The sequence below is a fragment of the Patagioenas fasciata genome, chromosome 35, assembly GCF_037038585.1.
Source record: "Patagioenas fasciata isolate bPatFas1 chromosome 35, bPatFas1.hap1, whole genome shotgun sequence".
NCBI lineage: Eukaryota > Metazoa > Chordata > Aves > Columbiformes > Columbidae > Patagioenas > Patagioenas fasciata.
The window spans coordinates 2462529-2486423 of record NC_092554.1 but is presented as its reverse complement, the minus strand read 5'-3'; the positions used below and the strand labels follow the sequence as shown (position 1 = coordinate 2486423).

General features: G+C 67.9%; 1 protein-coding gene across 1 annotated transcript in view; it reads left to right on the top strand.

Moving 5' to 3' along the window:
• LOC139826137 (TBC1 domain family member 17-like) overlaps positions 1-23895 on the top strand; it is a 45788-nt gene that overhangs the window by 7266 nt on the left and 14627 nt on the right. The window contains 7 exon segments of the mRNA XM_071801098.1: positions 1260-1350; positions 4711-4891; positions 11332-11410; positions 11798-11917; positions 11992-12120; positions 13211-13302; positions 15373-15467. Of these exon segments, the coding sequence (XP_071657199.1) occupies positions 1260-1350; positions 4711-4891; positions 11332-11410; positions 11798-11917; positions 11992-12120; positions 13211-13302; positions 15373-15467 (787 nt within the window).

The following is a 23895-nucleotide window of genomic DNA, read 5'->3' as shown; positions in this document are numbered from 1 at the left end:
CTCCCTGACCCCTGTGACCCCCCTGACCCCTGTGACCCCCCCTGACCCCTGTGACCCCCCTGACCCCTGAGACCCCCCCTGACCCCTGTGACCCCCCTGACCCCTGTGACCCCCCTGACCCCTGAGACTCCCCCTGACCCCTGTGACCCCCCTGACCCCTGTGACCCCCTGACCCCTGTGACCCCCCCTGACCCCTGTGACCCCCCTGACCCCTGAGACCCCCCCTGACCCCTGTGACCCCCCCGACCCCTGTGACCCCCCCTGACCCCTGTGACCCCCCTGACCCCTGAGACCCCCCTGACCCCTGTGACCCCCCCTGACCCCTGAGACCCCCCCTGACCCCTGTGACCCCCCTGATCCCTGAGACCACCCCTGACCCCTGTGACCCCCCTGACCCCTGTGACCCCCCCTGACCCCTGTGACCCCCCTGATCCCTGAGACCACCCCTGACCCCTGTGACCCCCCTGACCCCTGTGACCCCCCCTGACCCCTGTGACCCCCCTGACCCCTGTGACCCCCCTGACCCCTGAGACCCCCCTGACCCCTGTGACCCCCCTGACCCCTGAGACCCCCCCGACCCCTGTGACCCCCCTGACCCCTGAGACCCCCCCTGACCCCTGTGACCCCCCTGACCCCTGTGACCCCCCTGACCCCTGAGACCCCCCCTGACCCCTGTGACCCCCCTGACCCCTGTGACCCCCCTGACCGCTGTGACCCCTCCTGACCCCTGTGACCCCCCCTGACCCCTGTGACCCCCCCTGACCCCTGTGACCCCCCTGACCCCTGAGACCCCCCCTGACCCCTGTGACCCCCCTGACCCCTGAGACCCCCCCTGACCCCTGTGACCCCCCCTGACCCCTGTGACCCCCCTGACCCCTGAGACCCCCCTGACCCCTGTGACCCCCCCTGACCCCTGTGACCCCCCTGACCCCTGTGACCCCCCCGACCCCTGAGACCCCCCTGACCCCTGAGACCCCCCTGACCCCTGTGACCCCCCTGACCCCTGAGACCCCCCCTGACCCCTGTGACCCCCCTGACCCCTGTGACCCCCCCGACCCCTGAGACCCCCCTGACCCCTGTGACCCCCCCTGACCCCTGTGACCCCCCTGACCCCTGTGACCCCCCCGACCCCTGAGACCCCCCCCGACCCCTGTGACCCCCCTGACCCCTGTGACCCCCCCTGACCCCTGTGACCCCCCCTGACCCCTGAGACCCCCCCTGACCCCTGTGACCCCCCCTGACCCCCCGTTTTCCCGCAGACCGCCCCCCCCACAGAGGAGCCCCCCGACCCCGGCTACGAGCCGGATTGGGCCGTGCTGAGCCCCCCCCGGCGACCCCCCCGGCCCCCCGGTACCGCCCGGGAACACGGGGGGATGGGGGTCACGGGGGTTTGGGGGTCACGGGGGGATGGGGGTCATGGGGGTTTGGGGATCAAGGAGGGTTTGGGGGTCATGGGGGTTTGGGGGTCACGGGGGGTATGGGGGTCATGAGAGTTTGGGGGTCACAGGGGGTTTGGGGGTCATGGGGGGTTTGGGGGTCACGGGGGGGTTTGGGGGTCACAGGGGGGATGGGGGTCATGGGGGGATGGGGGTCACGGGGGGGGATGGGGGTGATGGGGGGATGGGGGTCATGGGGGATTTGGGGGTCATGGGGGGATGGGGGTCATGGGGTGTTTGGGGGTCATGGGGGGATGGGGGTCATGGGGGATTTGGGGGTCATGGGGGGATGGGGGTCATGGGGATTTGGAGGTCACGGGGGGATGGGGGCCATGGGGGGGATGGGGGTCATGGGGGCTTTGGGGGTCATGGGGGGTTTGGTGGTCATGGGGGGTTTGGGGGTCATGGGGGGTTTGGGGGTCATGAGAGTTTGGGGGTCACAGGGGGTTTGGGGGTCATGGGGGGTTTGGGGGTCACGGGGGGGTTTGGGGGTCATGGAGGGGGATGGGGGTCGTGGGGGGATGGGGGTCAAGGGGGGGGTTGGGGATCAAGGGGGGGGATGGGGGTCATGGGGGGTTTGGGGGTCATGGGGGGATGGGGGTGATGGGGGTTTGGGGGTCACGGGGGGGATGGGGGTCAAGGGGGGATTTGGGGGTCATGGGGGGATGGGGGTCACGGCGGTTTGGGGGTCATGGGGGTTTGGGGGTCATGGGGGATGGGGGTCACGGGGGTTTGGGGGTCATGGGGGTTTGGGGGTCAAGGGGGTTTGGGGGTCACAGGGGCTTTGGGGGTCACGGGGGGTTTGAGGGTCATGGGGGGGGATGGGGGTGATGGGGGGATGGGGGTCACGGGGGGGGATGGGGATCAAGGGGGGGCATGGGGGTCATGGGGCTTTGGGGGTCACAGGGGGTTTGGGGGTCACGGGGGTTTGGGGGTCACAGGGGGGATGGGGGTCATGGGGGGATGGGGGTCATGGGGGGTTTGAGGGTCACAGGGGAGGATGGGGGTCATGGGGGGATGGGGGTCATGGGGGGGATGGGGGTCATGGGGGAGGATGGGGGTCATGGGGGGTTTGGGGGTCGTGGGGGGTTTGGGGGTCACGGGGGAGGATGGGGGTGATGGGGGGTTGGGGGTCACGGGGGGTTTGGGGGTCATGGAGGGGGATGGGGGTCATGGGGGGATGGGGGTCATGGGGGTTTGGGGGTCATGGGGGCTTTGGGGGTCATGAGGGTTTGGGGGTCACAGGGGGTTTGGGGGTCATGGGGGTTTGGGGGGTACAGGGGAATTGGGGGGTTATGGGGGTTGGGGGGGCTTGGGGTTCCCAAGGCATTTGGGGTCCTTGGTGGAGTTGGGGGTCACGGGGGGTTTGGGGTCCCGGGGGGGATTTGGGGGTCCCAGGGGATTTGGGGTTCCCAGGGGATTTGGGGTCCCCTGTCTCGGTGCCATGGCCCCCGTGCCAGGCTGGGGGGGCCCCATGGTTCCGGGGGGGTGGTTTTGGGGTCCCATGGTTTCCGGGGGGGTGGTTTTTGGGGCCCCATGGTTCCGGGGGGGTGGTTTTTGGGGTCCCATGGTTCCGGGGGGGTGGTTTTTGGGGTCCCATGGTTCCGGGGGGTGGTTTTTGGGGTCCCATGGTTCCGGGGGGGTGGTTTTTGGGGTCCCGTGGTTCCGGGGGGGTGGTTTTTGGGGTCCCGTGGTTTCCGGGGGGGTGGTTTTTGGGGGTCCCATGGTTTCGGGGGGGTGGTTTTTGGGGTCCCGTGGTTCCGGGGGGGTGGTTTTTGGGGTCCCATGGTTCCGGGGGGGTGGTTTTTGGGGTCCCGTGGTTCCGGGGGGTGGTTTTTGGGGTCCCATGGTTCCGGGGGGGTGGTTTTTGGGGTCCCATGGTTTCCGGGGGGGTGGTTTTTGGGGTCCCGTGGTTCCGGGGGGGTGGTTTTTGGGGTCCCATGGTTCCGGGGGGGTGGTTTTTGGGGTCCCATGGTTTCCGGGGGGGTGGTTTTTGGGGTCCCATGGTTCCGGGGGGGTGGTTTTTGGGGTCCCGTGGTTCCGGGGGGTGGTTTTTGGGGTCCCATGGTTCCGGGGGGGTGGTTTTTGGGGTCCCATGGTTTCCGGGGGGGTGGTTTTTGGGGTCCCGTGGTTCCGGGGGGGTGGTTTTTGGGGTCCCATGGTTCCGGGGGGGTGGTTTTTGGGGTCCCGTGGTTTCGGGGGGGGTGGTTTTTGGGGTCCCATGGTTCCGGGGGGGTGGTTTTTGGGGTCCCATGGTTCCGGGGGGGTGGTTTTTGGGGTCCCTTGGTTCCGGGGGGGTGGTTTTTGGGGTCCCATGGTTTCCGGGGGGGTGGTTTTTGGGGTCCCATGGTTTCGGGGGGGTGGTTTTTGGGGCCCCATGGTTTCCGGGGGGGTGGTTTTTGGGGTCCCATGGTTCCGGGGGGGTGGTTTTTGGGGTCCCATGGTTTCCGGGGGGGTGGTTTTTGGGGTCCCATGGTTCCAGGGGGGTGGTTTTTGGGGCCCCATGGTTCCGGGGGGGTGGTTTTTGGGGTCCCATGGTTCCGGGGGGGTGGTTTTTGGGGTCCCGTGGTTCCGGGGGGTGGTTTTTGGGGCCCCATGGTTCCGGGGGGGTGGTTTTTGGGGTCCCATGGTTCCGGGGGGGTGGTTTTTGGGGTCCCATGGTTTCGGGGGGGTGGTTTTTGGGGTCCCATGGTTTCCGGGGGGGTGGTTTTTGGGGTCCCATGGTTTCCGGGGGGGTGGTTTTTGGGGTCCCGTGGTTCCGGGGGGGTGGTTTTTGGGGTCCCCTGGTTTCCGGGGGGGTGGTTTTTGGGGGTCCCGTGGTTCCGGGGGGGTGGTTTTTGGGGTCCCCTGGTTTCCGGGGGGGTGGTTTTTGGGGTCCCATGGTTTCCGGGGGGGTGGTTTTTGGGGTCCCATGGTTCCGGGGGGGTGGTTTTTGGGGTCCCATGGTTCCGGGGGGGTGGTTTTTGGGGTCCCATGGTTTCCGGGGGGGTGGTTTTTGGGGTCCCATGGTTCCGGGGGGGTGGTTTTTGGGGTCCCATGGTTTCGGGGGTTGGTTTTTGGGGTCCCATGGTTCCGGGGGGGTGGTTTTTGGGGTCCCATGGTTTCGGGGGGGTGGTTTTTGGGGCCCCATGGTTCCGGGGGGGTGGTTTTTGGGGTCCCGTGGTTCCGGGGGGGTGGTTTTTGGGGTCCCATGGTTCCGGGGGGGTGGTTTTTGGGGTCCAATGGTTTCAGGGGGGGTGGTTTTTGGGGTCCCATGGTCCCACGTCCCCCCCAGGCTGGGGGGCCGGGTTCCGCCTGCGGCTCCGGGAGCTGCGGGGGCTGCGCCGCGGCCCCCCCGGGCTGGGCCCCCCCTTCCTGCTGCTGCTGCCCAGGGAGGGGCCCGGGCCCCCCCCCCTGCTCTTCCCGCGGGGGGGGCCCCGCAGCCTCATCAGGATCCTCGGACCCCACCTGCACCCGTGAGTTCGGGGACCCCCCGGGCACCCCCGTTCGTGGGCACCCCTGGGACCCCCACCCAGGGACCCCCCAGACACCCCAGTTCATGGGCACCCCTGGGACCCCCACCCAGGGACCCCCCCGGACACCCCAGTTCATGGGCACCCCTGGGACCCCCACCCAGGGACCCCCCGGGCACCCCAGTTCATGGGCACCCCTGGGACCCCCACCCAGGGACCCCCCGGACACCCCAGTTCGTGGGCACCCCTGGGACCCCCACCCAAGGACCCCCCGGACACCCCAGTTCATGGGCACCCCTGGGACCCCCACCCAGGGACCCCCCGGGCACCCCAGTTCATGGGCACCCCTGGGACCCCCACCCAGGGACCCCCCGGACACCCCCGTTCATGGGCACCCCTGGGACCCCCACCCAGGGACCCCCCGGACACCCCAGTTCATGGGCACCCCTGGGACCCCCACCCAGGGACCCCCCGGGCACCCCAGTTCATGGGCACCCCTGGGACCCCCACCCAGGGACCCCCGGGCACCCCAGTTCATGGGCACCCCTGGGACCCCCACCCAGGGACCCCCCGGGCACCCCAGTTCATGGGCACCCCTGGGACCCCCACCCAGGGACCCCCCGGGCACCCCAGTTCATGGGCACCCCTGGGACCCCCACCCAGGGACCCCCCGGACACCCCAGTTCATGGGCACCCCTGGGACCCCCACCCAGGGACCCCCCGGGCACCCCAGTTCATGGGCACCCCTGGGACCCCCACCCAGGGACCCCCCGGACACCCCCGTTCATGGGCACCCCTGGGACCCCCACCCAGGGACCCCCCGGACACCCCAGTTCATGGGCACCCCTGGGACCCCCACCCAGGGACCCCCCCGGGCACCCCAGTTCATGGGCACCCCTGGGACCCCCACCCAGGGACCCCCCGGACACCCCAGTTCATGGGCACCCCTGGGACCCCCACCCAGGGACCCCCCGGGCACCCCCGTTCATGGGCACCCCTGGGACCCCCACCCAGGGACCCCCCGGGCACCCCCGTTCATGGGCACCCCTGGGACCCCCACCCAGGGACCCCCCGGGCACCCCCGTTCATGGGCACCCCTGGGACCCCCACCCAGGGACCCCCCGGGCACCCCAGTTCATGGGCACCCCTGGGACCCCCACCCAGGGACCCCCCGGGCACCCCAGTTCATGGGCACCCCTGGGACCCCCACCCAGGGACCCCCCGGGCACCCCAGTTCATGGGCACCCCTGGGACCCCCACCCAGGGACCCCCCGGGCACCCCAGTTCATGGGCACCCCTGGGACCCCCACCCAGGGACCCCCCGGACACCCCAGTTCATGGGCACCCCTGGGACCCCCACCCAGGGACCCCCCGGGCACCCCGTTCATGGGCACCCCTGGGACCCCCACCCAGGGACCCTCCGGGCATCCAAGTTCATGGGCACCCCTGGGACCCCCACCCAGGGACCCCCCGGGCACCCCGTTCATGGGCACCCCTTGGACCCCCACCCAGGGACCCCCCGGGCACCCCAGTTCATGGGCACCCCTGGGACCCCCACCCAGGGACCCCCCGGGCACCCCAGTTCATGGGCACCCCTGGGACCCCCACCCAGGGACCCCCCGGGCACCCCCGTTCATGGGCACCCCTGGGACCCCCACCCAGGGACCCCCCGGGCACCCCAGTTCATGGGCACCCCTGGGACCCCCACCCAGGGACCCCCCGGGCACCCAGTTCATGGGCACCCCTGGGACCCCCACCCAGGGACCCCCCGGGCACCCCCATTCATGGGCACCCCTGGGACCCCCACCCAGGGACCCCCCGGGCACCCCAGTTCATGGGCACCCCTGGGACCCCCACCCAGGGACCCCCCCGGACCCCCCAGTTCATGGGCACCCCTGGGACCCCCACCCAGGGACCCCCCGTGCACCCCAGTTCATGGGCACCCCTGGGACCCCAACCCAGGGACCCCCCGGACACCCCAGTTCATGGGCACCCCTGGGACCCCCACCCAGGGACCCCCCGGACACCCCAATTCATGGGCACCCCTGGGACCCCCACCCAGGGACCCCCCGGACACCCCAGTTCATGGGCACCCCTGGGACCCCCACCCAGGGACCCCCCCGGACACCCCAGTTCATGGGCACCCCTGGGACCCCCACCCAGGGACCCCCCGGACACCCCCGTTCATGGGCACCCCTGGGACCCCCACCCAGGGACCCCCCGGACACCCCAGTTCATGGGCACCCCTGGGACCCCTACCCAGGGACCCCCCGGACACCCCAGTTCATGGGCACCCCTGGGACCCCCACCCAGGGACCCCCCCGGACACCCCAGGACTCCCAGAACAGGGACCCCCATGGACACCCCAATTCACGGGCACCCCTGGGACCCCCAACCCAGGGACCCCCCCAGACACCCCAGGAACCCCAGACCAGGGCCCCCCCCCCCATGGACACCCCCAGGACCCCCAAACCAGGGCCCCCCCCCCATGGACACCACCGGGACCCCCAAACCAGGCCCCCCCCCCCCATGGACACCCCGGGACCCCCAAACCAGGGCCCCCCCCCCATGGACACCCCGGGACCCCCAAACCAGGGCCCCCCCCCCATGGACACCCCGGGACCCCCAAACCAGGCCCCCCCCCCCCATGGACACCCCCGGGACCCCCAAACCAGGGTCCCCCCCCCCATGGACACCCCGGGACCCCCAAACCAGGGACCCCCCCCCATGGACACCCCGGGACCCCCAGACCAGGGCCCCCCCCCCCATGGACACCCCGGGACCCCCAAACCAGGGACCCCCCCCCCCATGGACACCCCGGGACCCCCAGACCAGGGACCCCCCGGGCACCCCCGTTCATGGGCACCCCTGGGACCCCCACCCAGGGACCCCCCGGGCACCCCCGTTCATGGGCACCCCTGGGACCCCCACCCAGGGACCCCCCGGGCACCCCCGTTCATGGGCACCCCTGGGACCCCCACCCAGGGACCCCCCGGGCACCCCAGTTCATGGGCACCCCTGGGACCCCCACCCAGGGACCCCCCGGGCACCCCAGTTCATGGGCACCCCTGGGACCCCCACCCAGGGACCCCCCGGGCACCCCAGTTCATGGGCACCCCTGGGACCCCCACCCAGGGACCCCCCGGGCACCCCAGTTCATGGGCACCCCTGGGACCCCCACCCAGGGACCCCCCGGACACCCCAGTTCATGGGCACCCCTGGGACCCCCACCCAGGGACCCCCCGGGCACCCCGTTCATGGGCACCCCTGGGACCCCCACCCAGGGACCCTCCGGGCATCCAAGTTCATGGGCACCCCTGGGACCCCCACCCAGGGACCCCCCGGGCACCCCGTTCATGGGCACCCCTTGGACCCCCACCCAGGGACCCCCCGGGCACCCCAGTTCATGGGCACCCCTGGGACCCCCACCCAGGGACCCCCCGGGCACCCCAGTTCATGGGCACCCCTGGGACCCCCACCCAGGGACCCCCCGGGCACCCCCGTTCATGGGCACCCCTGGGACCCCCACCCAGGGACCCCCCGGGCACCCCAGTTCATGGGCACCCCTGGGACCCCCACCCAGGGACCCCCCGGGCACCCAGTTCATGGGCACCCCTGGGACCCCCACCCAGGGACCCCCCGGGCACCCCCATTCATGGGCACCCCTGGGACCCCCACCCAGGGACCCCCCGGGCACCCCAGTTCATGGGCACCCCTGGGACCCCCACCCAGGGACCCCCCCGGACCCCCCAGTTCATGGGCACCCCTGGGACCCCCACCCAGGGACCCCCCGTGCACCCCAGTTCATGGGCACCCCTGGGACCCCAACCCAGGGACCCCCCGGACACCCCAGTTCATGGGCACCCCTGGGACCCCCACCCAGGGACCCCCCGGACACCCCAATTCATGGGCACCCCTGGGACCCCCACCCAGGGACCCCCCGGACACCCCAGTTCATGGGCACCCCTGGGACCCCCACCCAGGGACCCCCCCGGACACCCCAGTTCATGGGCACCCCTGGGACCCCCACCCAGGGACCCCCCGGACACCCCCGTTCATGGGCACCCCTGGGACCCCCACCCAGGGACCCCCCGGACACCCCAGTTCATGGGCACCCCTGGGACCCCTACCCAGGGACCCCCCGGACACCCCAGTTCATGGGCACCCCTGGGACCCCCACCCAGGGACCCCCCCGGACACCCCAGGACTCCCAGAACAGGGACCCCCATGGACACCCCAATTCACGGGCACCCCTGGGACCCCCAACCCAGGGACCCCCCCAGACACCCCAGGAACCCCAGACCAGGGCCCCCCCCCCCATGGACACCCCCAGGACCCCCAAACCAGGGCCCCCCCCCCATGGACACCACCGGGACCCCCAAACCAGGCCCCCCCCCCCATGGACACCCCGGGACCCCCAAACCAGGGCCCCCCCCCCATGGACACCCCGGGACCCCCAAACCAGGGCCCCCCCCCCATGGACACCCCGGGACCCCCAAACCAGGCCCCCCCCCCCCATGGACACCCCCGGGACCCCCAAACCAGGGTCCCCCCCCCCCATGGACACCCCGGGACCCCCAAACCAGGGACCCCCCCCCATGGACACCCCGGGACCCCCAGACCAGGGCCCCCCCCCCCATGGACACCCCGGGACCCCCAAACCAGGGACCCCCCCCCCCATGGACACCCCGGGACCCCCAGACCAGGGACCCCCCCCCCATGGACACCCCGGGACCCCCAGACCAGGGACCCCCCCAATTCACAGGCCCCCCTGGGACCCCCATACCCAGGGACCCCCCCCAATTCACAGGCCCCCCTGGGACCCCCAAACCCAGGGACCCCCCCCAATTCACAGGCCCCCCTGGGACCCCCAAACCCAGGTACCCCCCCCAATTCACAGGCCCCCCTGGGACCCCCAAACCCAGGGACCCCCCCCCAATTCACAGGCCCCCCTGGGACCCCCATACCCAGGGACCCCCCCCAATTCACAGATCCCCCTGGGACCCCCATACCCAGGGACCCCCCCCAATTCACAGGCCCCCCTGGGACCCCCAAACCCAGGGACCCCCCCCAATTCACAGGCCCCCCTGGGTCCGCCAAACCCGGGACCCCCCCCAATTCACAGGCCCCCCTGGCACCCCCAAACCCAGGGACCCCCCCCAATCCATGGACCCCCCTGGCACCCCCAAACCCAGGGACCCCCCGAATTCACAGGCCCCCCTGGGACCCCCAAACCCAGGGACCCCCCCCAATTCACAGGCCCCCCTGGGACCCCCATACCCAGGGACCCCCCCCAATTCACAGGCCCCCCTGGGACCCCCAAACCCAGGGACCCCCCCCAATTTACAGGCACCCCTGGGACCCCCATACCCAGGGACCCCCCCCAATTCACAGACACCCCTGGGACCCCCATACCCAGGGACCCCCCCCCAATTCACAGGCCCCCCTGGGACCCCCAAACCCAGGGACCCCCCCCAATTCACAGGCCCCCCTGGGACCCCCAAACCCAGGGACCCCCCCCAGTTCACAGGCCCCCCTGGGACCCCCATACCCAGGGACCCCCCCCAATTCACAGGCCCCCCTGGGACCCCCATACCCAGGGACCCCCCCCAATTCACAGGCCCCCCTGGGACCCCCATACCCAGGGACCCCCCCCAATTCACAGGCCCCCCTGGGACCCCCATACCCAGGGACCCCCCCCAATTCACAGGCCCCCCTGGGACCCCCATACCCAGGGACCCCCCCCAATTCACAGGCCCCCCTGGGACCCCCAAACCCAGGGACCCCCCCCCAATTCACAGGCCCCCCTGGGACCCCCATACCCAGGGACCCCCCCCAATTCACAGGCCCCCCTGGCACCCCCAACCCCAGGGACCCCCCCCAATTCACAGGCCCCCCTGGGACCCCCAAACCCAGGGACCCCCCCCCAATTCACAGGCCCCCCTGGGACCCCCAAACCCAGGGACCCCCCCCAATTCACAGGCCCCCCTGGGACCCCCAAACCCAGGGACCCCCCCCAATTCACAGGTCCCCCTGGGACCCCCAAACCCAGGGACCCCCCCCAATTCACAGGTCCCCCTGGGACCCCCAAACCCAGGGACCCCCCCCCAATTCACAGGCCCCCCTCGGTCCCCCAAACCCGGGACCCCCCCCCAATTCACGGGCACCCCTGGACCCCCAAACCCAGGGACCCCCCCCCCAATTCACAGGCCCCCCTGGGACCCCCAAACCCAGGGACCCCCCCCAATTCACAGGCCCCCCTGGGACCCCCAAACCCAGGGACCCCCCCCAATTCACAGGTCCCCCTGGGACCCCCAAACCCAGGGACCCCTCAATCCCAGGACCCCCCCAACCCAGGGACCCCCCCCAACCCCACAGACCCCCCAATGTCCCCCCCCCCCCAGTTGCCCCCCAGCCCCCCCCAGTCCCAGTTGCCCCCCCAGGTGCCCCCGGGACCCCCGGCTGCTGCTGGTGACCCCCCCCCAGGAGCCCCCCCAGCCCCCCTCCCCCGGCCTCGTCACCGTGAGTCATGGGGGGGGGACCCCAACATCTGGGGCTGGGGGGGCCAGAGGGGGGGTCCCGACATGGGGGGTCCTGGGGGGGGGGGTGGGAGATGTGGGGTGGGGGGGGCACAGGGGGTGGCTCTGGGGGGGCTCCTGGGCTTGGGGGTCACAGGGTGAGGCCGGGGGGGGGTGGTTTGGGGGGACCCCGGGGGGGGGTCCTGAGGTGGGGGGGTCCTGGGGGGGTCGGTTTTGGGGGGTCCCAAGGTGAGAGGATCCCGGGGGGGTCGGTTTTGGGGTCCCCCTTGGGGGGGTTCCCGAAGTGAGAGGGTTCGGGGGGGTTGGTTTTGGGGTCCCGTGGGGGGGTCAGTTTTGGGGGAGGGTCCCATCCGACCGTGCCCCCCCCCAGCGGCTGCTGCAGGGCCCCGTGGGGGGGCTGAGCCGGCTCCTGGGGGGGCCCCGAGGCCACGCCCCCCGGCAGGAGGGGGCGGAGCTGGAGGCGGAGCCAGAATTCGAGGTCATCACCTGTGTGAGTGGGGTGGAGGGGGGGGGGCGGGGCCAGGGTAAGGGGCGGGGCCTGAGGGAGCTCTGCCCCCCCAACAGGTGAGGCTGGGGCCCCGCCCCGCCCCCCCGCGGGGGCCGCCGGTGACGTCAGAGGAGTGGGGGCGGAGCTTCGACAGCGAGGGGCGGAGCCTGGACCCCCAGGGGCTGCTGCAGCGAATCTTCCGGGGGGTGAGGGGCGGGGGGGCAGAATGGATGGGGGGGGGAGGGGGTGGGACTATGGGGAGGGGGTGGGGCCATGGGAGGGGTGGAGAGGAGAGTGGGCGGGGCCGTGGGGTGGGTGGGGCTGTGGGGTGGGTGGAGCCATGGGGAGTGGGTGGGGCTGGGGAGTGGGTGGGGCCATGGGGTGGCTGGGGCTGTGGAGTGGGTGGAGCCGTGGGGTGGGTGGGGCTGTGGAGTGGGTGGGGCTGTGGGGTGGGTGGGGCTGTGGGGTGGGTGGAACCATGGGGAGTGGGTGGGGCTGTGGAGTGGGTGGGGCCATGGGGTGGGTGGGGCTGTGGAGTGGGTGGGGCCGTGGGGTGGGTGGGGCTGTGGAGTGGGTGGGGCTGTAGGGTGGGTGGGGCTGTGGGGTGGGTGGGGCCATGGGGAGGGGGTGGGGCTGTGGAGTGGGTGGGGCCGTGGGGTGGGTGGGGCTGTGGAGTGGGTGGAGCCATGGGGAGTGGGTGGGCGTGTGGGGTGAGTGGGGCGGGGTCAGAGGAGTGGGCGTGGCCACACACTGGGTGTGGTCAGTGCATTCTCCAAACAAGGGGTGGGGCCACAACTTCCCGGTGGGAGGAGCCTGTGTGGCAAGGGCGGGGCCTATGCTGGAGGGCAGGGCTTGTGTTGGTGGGAGGGGCCTGTGCCGGTGGGCGGGGCCTGTGTTGGTGGGAGGGGCCTGTGCCTGGCAATGGGGTCAGTGCCGGGGGCGGGGCCTGTGCCGGGGGCGGGACCTGTGCCGGGGGCGGGGCTTGTGCTGGGAGGGCAGGGCCTGTGCGGGCGGGGCTTGTGCCGATGGGCGGGGCTTGTGCCGAAGTTGGGGGCTATGTCGGTGGGCGGGGCCTGTGTGGCAGGGGCGGGATCTATGCTGGGGGCGGAGCCAGTGATTGGAGGGCGGGGCCTGTGTCGGTGGGCGGGGTCTGTGCCAGAGAGCGGGACCGGTGCTGGAGAGTGGGGCCTGTGCTGGGGGCGGGGCCTGTGCTGGGGGCGGGGCCTGTGCTGGGGGCGGGGTCTGCACCGGGGGGCGGGGCCGTGTGGGCGTGTCCCCAGCTGTCCCCGCCCCCAGGGGCTGAGCCCGGAGCTGCGCCCCGAGGGCTGGAGGCGGCTGCTGGGGCTGCGGGGCTGGGGGGACCCCCCGAAACCCGATGGGGAGCAGAGGTGAGTGGGGCTGGGGGGCGGGGGTGCTCAGCTGGGGGTGCTCAGTTTGGGGGTGCTGGGTTTGGGGTGCAGGGTGGTTTTGGGGTCCCAGTTTGGGGGTTCTCAGTTTGGGGTGCAGGGTGATTTTGGGGTGCTGATTTTGGGGTGCAGGGTGATTTTGGGGTGCTGATTTCGGGGTGCAGGGTGATTTTGGGGTGCTCATTTCGGGGTGCAGGGTGATTTTGGGGTGCTGGTTTTGGGGTGCAGGGTGATGTTGGGGTGCAGGGTGATGTTGGGGTGCTCATTTTGGGGTGCTGGTTTTGGGGTGCAGGGTGATTTTGGGGTGCTCATTTTTGGGGTGCAGGGTGATTTTGGGGTGCTGGTTTTGGGGTGCAGGGCGATTTTGGGGTGCTGATTTTTGGGGTGCAGGGTGATTTTGGGGTGCTGGTTTTGGGGTGCAGGGTGATTTTGGGGTGCTGAGGCTGATTTTGGGGTGCAGGGTGATTTTGGGGTGCAGGGTGTTTTTGGGGTGCTCAGGCTGATTTTGGGGTGCAGGGTGATGTTGGGGTGCTGATTTTCGGGGTGCAGGGTGATTTTGGGGTGCTGGTTTTGGGGTGCAGGGTGATTTTGGGGTGCTCATTTTCGGGGTGCAGGGTGATTTTGGGGTGCTCATTTTCGGGGTGCAGGGTGATTTTGGGGTGCTGAGGCTGATTTTGGGGTGCAGGGTGATTTTGGGGTGCTCATTTTTGGGGTGCTCATTTTTGGGGTGCAGGGTGATTTTGGGGTGCTGGTTTTGGGGTGCAGGGTGATTTTGGGGTGCTGATTTTGGGGTGCAGGGTGATGTTGGGGTGCAGGGTGATGTTGGGGTGCAGATTTTTGGGGTGCAGGGTGATGTTGGGGTGCTCATTTTTGGGGTGCTCATTTTTGGGGTGCAGGGTGATTTTGGGGTGCTGGTTTTGGGGTGCAGGGTGATTTTGGGGTGCTGATTTCGGGGTGCAGGGTGATGTTGGGGTGCAGGGTGATGTTGGGGTGCTGATTTTTGGGGTGCAGGGTGATGTTGGGGCGCAGGGTGATGTTGGGGTGCAGGGTGATGTTGGGGTGCTGATTTTGGGGTGCAGGGTGATGTTGGGGTGCAGGGTGATGTTGGGGTGCTCATTTCGGGGTGCAGGGTGATGTTGGGGTGCAGGGTGATGTTGGGGTGCTGGTTTTGGGGTGCAGGGTGATGTTGGGGTGCAGGGTGATGTTGGGGTGCTGATTTTTGGGGTGCAGGGTGATGTTGGGGTGCTCATTTTGGGGTGCAGGGTGATGTTGGGGTGCTGGGTGATGTTGGGGTGCTCATTTTGGGGTGCAGGGTGATGTTGGGGTGCAGGGTGATGTTGGGGTGCTCATTTTGGGGTGCAGGGTGATGTTGGGGTGCAGGGTGATGTTGGGGTGCTCATTTCGGGGTGCAGGGTGATGTTGGGGTGCTGGTTTTGGGGCGCAGGGTGATGTTGGGGTGCAGGGTGGTTTTGGGGTGCTCATTTTGGGGTGCAGGGTGATGTTGGGGTGCAGGGTGATGTTGGGGTGCTCATTTCGGGGTGCAGGGTGATGTTGGGGTGCAGGGTGATGTTGGGGTGCTGGTTTCGGGGTGCAGGGTGATGTTGGGGTGCAGGGTGATGTTGGGGTGCTGGTTTTGGGGTGCAGGGTGATGTTGGGGTGCTGGTTTCGGGGTGCAGGGTGATGTTGGGGTGCAGGGTGATGTTGGGGTGCTGGTTTTGGGGTGCAGGGTGATGTTGGGGTGCAGGGTGATGTTGGGGTGCTGGTTTTGGGGTGCAGGGTGATGTTGGGGTGCAGGGTGATGTTGGGGTGCTGGTTTTGGGGTGCAGGGTGGTTTTGGGGTGCTCATTTTGGGGCGCAGGGTGATGTTGGGGTGCAGGGTGATGTTGGGGTGCTCATTTTGGGGCGCAGGGTGATGTTGGGGTGCAGGGTGATGTTGGGGTGCTGGTTTTGGGGTGCAGGGTGGTTTTGGGGTGCTCATTTTTGGGGTGCAGGGTGATGTTGGGGTGCTGGTTTTGGGGTGCTCATTTTTGGGGTGCTGATTTTGGGGCGCAGGGCGTCCTACGCGCGGCTGCAGCTGCAGTGGCGCTCGCTGACCCCGGGGCAGCTGCGCAGGAACCGCTGGCTCCGCTCCTACAGGAGGCGCCTGGGTGAGCGGGATGGACCCCAAATCTGAATGAATGAACCCCAAATCTGAATGAATGAACCCCGAATCTGAATGAATGAACCCCAAATCTGAATGAATGAACCCCAAATCTGAATGAATGAACCCCAAAGCAGAATGAACCCCAAATCTGAATGAACCCCAAATCTGAATGAATGAACCCCAAATCTGAATGAACCCCAAAACTGAATGAACCCCGAAACTGAATGAACCCCAGAACTGAATGAAACCCAAATAGGGATGAACCCCGAATCTGAATGGACCCCGAAACTGAATGAACCCCAGAACTGAATGAACCCCAAATCTGAATGAACCCCAGAACTGAATGAACCCCAAATCTGAATGAACCCCAAATCTGAATGAATGAACCCCAGAACTGAATGAACCCCAAATCTGAATGAACCCCGAATCTGAATGAATGAACCCCAAACTGAATGAACCCCAAAACTGAATGAATGAACCCCAAATCTGAATGAATGAACCCCAAACTGAATGAACCCCAAATCTGAATGAATGAACCCCAAATCTGAATGAACCCCAAAACTGAATGAACCCCAAATCTGAATGAATGAACCCCGAATCTGAATGAACCCCAAACTGAATGAACCCCAAATCTGAACGAACCCCAGAACTGAATGAACCCCAAACTGAATGAACCCCAAACTGAATGAACCCCAGAACTGAATGAACCCCGAATCTGAATGAACCCCAGAACTGAATGAACCCCAAACTGAATGAACCCCAAACTGAATGAACCCCAGAACTGAATGAACCCCAAACTGAATGAACCCCAGAACTGAATGAACCCCGAATCTGAATGAACCCCGAAACTGAATGAACCCCAAATCTGAATGAACCCCAAATCTGAATGAACCCCGAAATTGAATGAACCCCGAAACTGAATGAACCCCAAACTGAATGAACCCCGAAACTGAATGAACCCCGAAATTGAATGAACCCCGAAACTGAATGAACCCCGAAACTGAACCCCAAAACTGAACTGAACCCCAAAACTGAATGAACCCCCAAACTGAATGAACCCTGAAACTGAACTGAACCCCAAAACAGAACTGAACACCAAATAGGGATGAACCCCAAAACTGAATGAACCCCGAAACTGAATGAACCCCGAAAGTGAATGAACCCCAAATCTGAATGAACCCCATAACTGAATGAACCCCAACATTGAACTGAACCCGGAAACTGGATGAACCCCAAATCTGAATGAACCCCAAAACTGAATGAACCCCAAAACTGAATGAACCCCAAATCTGAATGAACCCCAGAACTGAATGAACCCCAAAACTGAATGAACCCGAAATAGGGATGAACCCGAAAACTGAACTGAATCCCGGAACTGCATGAACCCCAAAACTGGATGAACCCCAAAACTGAACTGAACCCCAAAACTGAACCCCAAAATGGACTGAACCCCAAAACTAAACTGAAGCTCTAAACTGCCCGACACTGAACCCCCAAACCCCATTGCACCCCAAACCCGCCCCCCACTGCCCCCATTGCCCCCCAAACCCTTCCCCCACTGCCCCCATTGCACCCCAAACCCTTCCCCCACTGCCCCCATTGCACCCCAAACCCTTCCCCCACTGCCCCCATTGCACCCCAAACCCTTCCCCCACTGCCCCCATTGCACCCCAAACCCCCCCCCACTGCCCCCCATTGCCCCCCAAACCCTTCCCCCACTGCCCCCATTGCACCCCAAACCCTTCCCCCACTGCCCCCATTGCACCCCAAACCCTTCCCCCACTGCCCCCATTGCACCCCAAACCCTTCCCCCACTGCCCCCATTGCACCCCAAACCCTTCCCCCACTGCCCCCCATTGCACCCCAAACCCTTCCCCCACTGCCCCCATTGCACCCCAAACCCTTCCCCCACTGCCCCCATTGCACCCCAAACCCGCCCCCCACTGCCCCCATTGCACCCCAAACCCCCCCCCACTGCCCCCCATTGCACCCCAAACCCTTCCCCCACTGCCCCCATTGCACCCCAAACCCGCCCCCCACTGCCCCCCATTGCACCCCAAACCCTTCCCCCACTGCCCCCATTGCACCCCAAACCCTTCCCCCACTGCCCCCATTGCACCCCAAACCCTTCCCCCACTGCCCCCATTGCACCCCAAACCCTTCCCCCACTGCCCCCCATTGCACCCCAAACCCTTCCCCCACTGCCCCCATTGCACCCCAAACCCTTCCCCACTGCCCCCATTGCACCCCAAACCCTTCCCCCACTGCCCCCATTGCACCCCAAACCCTTCCCCCACTGCCCCCATTGCACCCCAAACCCTTCCCCCACTGCCCCCATTGCACCCCAAACCCTTCCCCACTGCCCCCATTGCACCCCAAACCCTTCCCCCACTGCCCCCCATTGCACCCCAAACCCTTCCCCCACTGCCCCCATTGCACCCCAAACCCTTCCCCCACTGCCCCCCATTGCACCCCAAACCCTTCCCCCACTGCCCCCATTGCCCCCCAAACCCGCCCCCCACTGCCCCCCATTGCACCCCAAACCCTTCCCCCACTGCCCCCATTGCACCCCAAACCCTTCCCCCACTGCCCCCATTGCACCCCAAACCCTTCCCCCACTGCCCCCATTGCACCCCAAACCCGCCCCCCACTGCCCCCATTGCACCCCAAACCCTTCCCCCACTGCCCCCATTGCCCCCCAAACCCTTCCCCCACTGCCCCCATTGCACCCCAAACCCTTCCCCCACTGCCCCCATTGCACCCCAAACCCTTCCCCCACTGCCCCCATTGCACCCCAAACCCTTCCCCCACTGCCCCCCATTGCACCCCAAACCCTTCCCCCACTGCCCCCATTGCACCCCAAACCCTTCCCCACTGCCCCCATTGCACCCCAAACCCTTCCCCCACTGCCCCCATTGCACCCCAAACCCTTCCCCCACTGCCCCCATTGCACCCCAAACCCTTCCCCCACTGCCCCCATTGCACCCCAAACCCTTCCCCACTGCCCCCATTGCACCCCAAACCCCCCCCCACTGCCCCCATTGCACCCCAAACCCTTCCCCCACTGCCCCCATTGCACCCCAAACCCTTCCCCCACTGCCCCCATTGCACCCCAAACCCTTCCCCCACTGCCCCCATTGCACCCCAAACCCTTCCCCCACTGCCCCCCATTGCACCCCAAACCCTTCCCCCACTGCCCCCCATTGCACCCCAAACCCTTCCCCCACTGCCCCCATTGCACCCCAAACCCGCCCCCCACTGCCCCCCATTGCACCCCAAACCCGCCCCCACTGCCCCCATTGCACCCCAAACCCTTCCCCACTGCCCCCATTGCACCCCAAACCCTTCCCCCACTGCCCCCATTGCACCCCAAACCCTTCCCCCACTGCCCCCCATTGCACCCCAAACCCTTCCCCCACTGCCCCCATTGCACCCCAAACCCCCCCCCACTGCCCCCATTGCACCCCAAACCCTTCCCCCACTGCCCCCATTGCACCCCAAACCCTTCCCCCACTGCCCCCATTGCACCCCAAACCCTTCCCCCACTGCCCCCCATTGCACCCCAAACCCTTCCCCCACTGCCCCCATTGCACCCCAAACCCCCCCCCACTGCCCCCATTGCACCCCAAACCCTTCCCCCACTGCCCCCATTGCACCCCAAACCCTTCCCCCACTGCCCCCATTGCACCCCAAACCCTTCCCCCACTGCCCCCATTGCACCCCAAACCCGCCCCCCACTGCCCCCATTGCACCCCAAACCCTTCCCCCACTGCCCCCATTGCCCCCCAAACCCTTCCCCCACTGCCCCCATTGCACCCCAAACCCTTCCCCCACTGCCCCCATTGCACCCCAAACCCTTCCCCCACTGCCCCCATTGCACCCCAAACCCTTCCCCCACTGCCCCCATTGCACCCCAAACCCCCCCCCACTGCCCCCATTGCACCCCAAACCCTTCCCCCACTGCCCCCATTGCACCCCAAACCCGCCCCCCACTGCCCCCATTGCACCCCAAACCCTTCCCCCACTGCCCCCATTGCCCCCCAAACCCTTCCCCCACTGCCCCCATTGCACCCCAAACCCTTCCCCCACTGCCCCCATTGCACCCCAAACCCGCCCCCCACTGCCCCCATTGCACCCCAAACCCTTCCCCCACTGCCCCCATTGCACCCCAAACCCTTCCCCCACTGCCCCCATTGCACCCCAAACCCTTCCCCCACTGCCCCCATTGCACCCCAAACCCTTCCCCCACTGCCCCCATTGCACCCCAAACCCTTCCCCCACTGCCCCCATTGCACCCCAAACCCCCCCCCACTGCCCCCATTGCACCCCAAACCCTTCCCCCACTGCCCCCATTGCACCCCAAACCCTTCCCCCACTGCCCCCATTGCACCCCAAACCCTTCCCCCACTGCCCCCATTGCCCCCCAAACCCTTCCCCCACTGCCCCCATTGCACCCCAAACCCTTCCCCCACTGCCCCCATTGCCCCCCAAACCCTTCCCCCACTGCCCCCATTGCACCCCAAACCCGCCCCCCACTGCCCCCATTGCACCCCAAACCCTTCCCCACTGCCCCCATTGCACCCCAAACCCTTCCCCACTGCCCCCATTGCACCCCAAACCCTTCCCCCACTGCCCCCATTGCACCCCAAACCCGCCCCCCACTGCCCCCATTGCACCCCAAACCCTTCCCCCACTGCCCCCATTGCACCCCAAACCCTTCCCCCACTGCCCCCATTGCACCCCAAACCCTTCCCCCACTGCCCCCATTGCACCCCAAACCCGCCCCCCACTGCCCCCATTGCACCCCAAACCCTTCCCCCACTGCCCCCATTGCACCCCAAACCCTTCCCCCACTGCCCCCATTGCACCCCAAACCCTTCCCCCACTGCCCCCATTGCACCTCAAACCCTTCCCCCACTGCCCCCATTGCACCCCAAACCCTTCCCCCACTGCCCCCATTGCACCCCAAACCCTTCCCCCACTGCCCCCATTGCACCCCAAACCCGCCCCCCACTGCCCCCATTGCACCCCAAACCCGCCCCCCACTGCCCCCCATTGCACCCCAAACCCTTCCCCCACTGCCCCCCATTGCCCCCCAAACCCTTCCCCCACTGCCCCCCATTGCACCCCAAACCCTTCCCCCACTGCCCCCATTGCACCCCAAACCCTTCCCCACTGCCCCCATTGCACCCCAAACCCTTCCCCCACTGCCCCCATTGCACCCCAAACCCTTCCCCCACTGCCCCCATTGCACCCCAAACCCTTCCCCCACTGCCCCCATTGCACCCCAAACCCTTCCCCACTGCCCCCATTGCACCCCAAACCCCCCCCCACTGCCCCCATTGCACCCCAAACCCTTCCCCCACTGCCCCCATTGCACCCCAAACCCTTCCCCCACTGCCCCCATTGCACCCCAAACCCTTCCCCCACTGCCCCCATTGCACCCCAAACCCTTCCCCCACTGCCCCCCATTGCACCCCAAACCCTTCCCCCACTGCCCCCCATTGCACCCCAAACCCTTCCCCCACTGCCCCCATTGCACCCCAAACCCGCCCCCCACTGCCCCCCATTGCACCCCAAACCCTTCCCCCACTGCCCCCATTGCACCCCAAACCCCCCCCCACTGCCCCCATTGCACCCCAAACCCTTCCCCCACTGCCCCCATTGCACCCCAAACCCTTCCCCCACTGCCCCCATTGCACCCCAAACCCTTCCCCCACTGCCCCCCATTGCACCCCAAACCCTTCCCCCACTGCCCCCATTGCACCCCAAACCCCCCCCCACTGCCCCCATTGCACCCCAAACCCTTCCCCCACTGCCCCCATTGCACCCCAAACCCGCCCCCCACTGCCCCCATTGCACCCCAAACCCTTCCCCCACTGCCCCCATTGCCCCCCAAACCCTTCCCCCACTGCCCCCATTGCACCCCAAACCCTTCCCCCACTGCCCCCATTGCACCCCAAACCCTTCCCCCACTGCCCCCATTGCACCCCAAACCCTTCCCCCACTGCCCCCATTGCACCCCAAACCCCCCCCCACTGCCCCCATTGCACCCCAAACCCTTCCCCCACTGCCCCCATTGCCCCCCAAACCCTTCCCCCACTGCCCCCATTGCACCCCAAACCCTTCCCCCACTGCCCCCATTGCACCCCAAACCCTTCCCCCACTGCCCCCATTGCACCCCAAACCCTTCCCCCACTGCCCCCATTGCACCCCAAACCCGCCCCCCACTGCCCCCATTGCCCCCCAAACCCTTCCCCCACTGCCCCCATTGCACCCCAAACCCCCCCCCACTGCCCCCATTGCACCCCAAACCCTTCCCCCACTGCCCCCCATTGCACCCCAAACCCCCCCCCACTGCCCCCATTGCCCCCCAAACCCGCCCCCCACTGCCCCCATTGCACCCCAAACCCTTCCCCCACTGCCCCCATTGCACCCCAAACCCTTCCCCCACTGCCCCCATTGCACCCCAAACCCTTCCCCCACTGCCCCCATTGCACCCCAAACCCTTCCCCCACTGCCCCCATTGCACCCCAAACCCTTCCCCCACTGCCCCCATTGCACCCCAAACCCTTCCCCCACTGCCCCCATTGCACCCCAAACCCTTCCCCACTGCCCCCATTGCACCCCAAACCCTTCCCCACTGCCCCCATTGCCCCCCAAACCCTTCCCCCACTGCCCCCATTGCCCCCCAAACCCTTCCCCCACTGCCCCCATTGCACCCCAAACCCTTCCCCCACTGCCCCCATTGCACCCCAAACCCTTCCCCCACTGCCCCCATTGCACCCCAAACCCTTCCCCCACTGCCCCCATTGCACCCCAAACCCGCCCCCCACTGCCCCCATTGCCCCCCAAACCCTTCCCCCACTGCCCCCATTGCACCCCAAACCCCCCCCCACTGCCCCCATTGCACCCCAAACCCTTCCCCCACTGCCCCCCATTGCACCCCAAACCCCCCCCCACTGCCCCCATTGCCCCCCAAACCCTTCCCCCACTGCCCCCATTGCACCCCAAACCCTTCCCCCACTGCCCCCCATTGCACCCCAAACCCCCCCCCACTGCCCCCATTGCACCCCAAACCCTTCCCCCACTGCCCCCCATTGCACCCCAAACCCGCCCCCCACTGCCCCCATTGCACCCCAAACCCTTCCCCCACTGCCCCCATTGCACCCCAAACCCTTCCCCCACTGCCCCCATTGCACCCCAAACCCGCCCCCCACTGCCCCCCATTGCACCCCAAACCCTTCCCCCACTGCCCCCATTGCACCCCAAACCCTTCCCCCACTGCCCCCATTGCCCCCCAAACCCTTCCCCCACTGCCCCCATTGCACCCCAAACCCTTCCCCCACTGCCCCCATTGCCCCCCAAACCCTTCCCCCACTGCCCCCATTGCACCCCAAACCCCCCCCCACTGCCCCCATTGCACCCCAAACCCTTCCCCCACTGCCCCCATTGCACCCCAAACCCTTCCCCCACTGCCCCCCATTGCCCCCCAAACCCTTCCCCCACTGCCCCCATTGCACCCCAAACCCTTCCCCCACTGCCCCCATTGCACCCCAAACCCTTCCCCCACTGCCCCCATTGCACCCCAAACCCTTCCCCCACTGCCCCCCATTGCACCCCAAACCCGCCCCCCACTGCCCCCATTGCACCCCAAACCCGCCCCCCACTGCCCCCATTGCACCCCAAACCCTTCCCCCACTGCCCCCCATTGCACCCCAAACCCTTCCCCCACTGCCCCCATTGCACCCCAAACCCTTCCCCCACTGCCCCCATTGCCCCCCAAACCCTTCCCCCACTGCCCCCCATTGCACCCCAAACCCTTCCCCCACTGCCCCCATTGCCCCCCAAACCCGCCCCCCACTGCCCCCATTGCACCCCAAACCCTTCCCCCACTGCCCCCATTGCCCCCCAAACCCTTCCCCCACTGCCCCCCATTGCACCCCAAACCCTTCCCCCACTGCCCCCATTGCACCCCAAACCCTTCCCCCACTGCCCCCCATTGCACCCCAAACCCTTCCCCCACTGCCCCCCATTGCACCCCAAACCCTTCCCCCACTGCCCCCATTGCACCCCAAACCCGCCCCCCACTGCCCCCATTGCCCCCCAAACCCTTCCCCCACTGCCCCCATTGCACCCCAAACCCTTCCCCCACTGCCCCCATTGCACCCCAAACCCTTCCCCCACTGCCCCCATTGCACCCCAAACCCGCCCCCCACTGCCCCCCATTGCACCCCAAACCCTTCCCCCACTGCCCCCATTGCACCCCAAACCCTTCCCCCACTGCCCCCCATTGCACCCCAAACCCTTCCCCCACTGCCCCCATTGCCCCCCAAACCCTTCCCCCACTGCCCCCATTGCACCCCAAACCCTTCCCCCACTGCCCCCATTGCCCCCCAAACCCTTCCCCCACTGCCCCCATTGCACCCCAA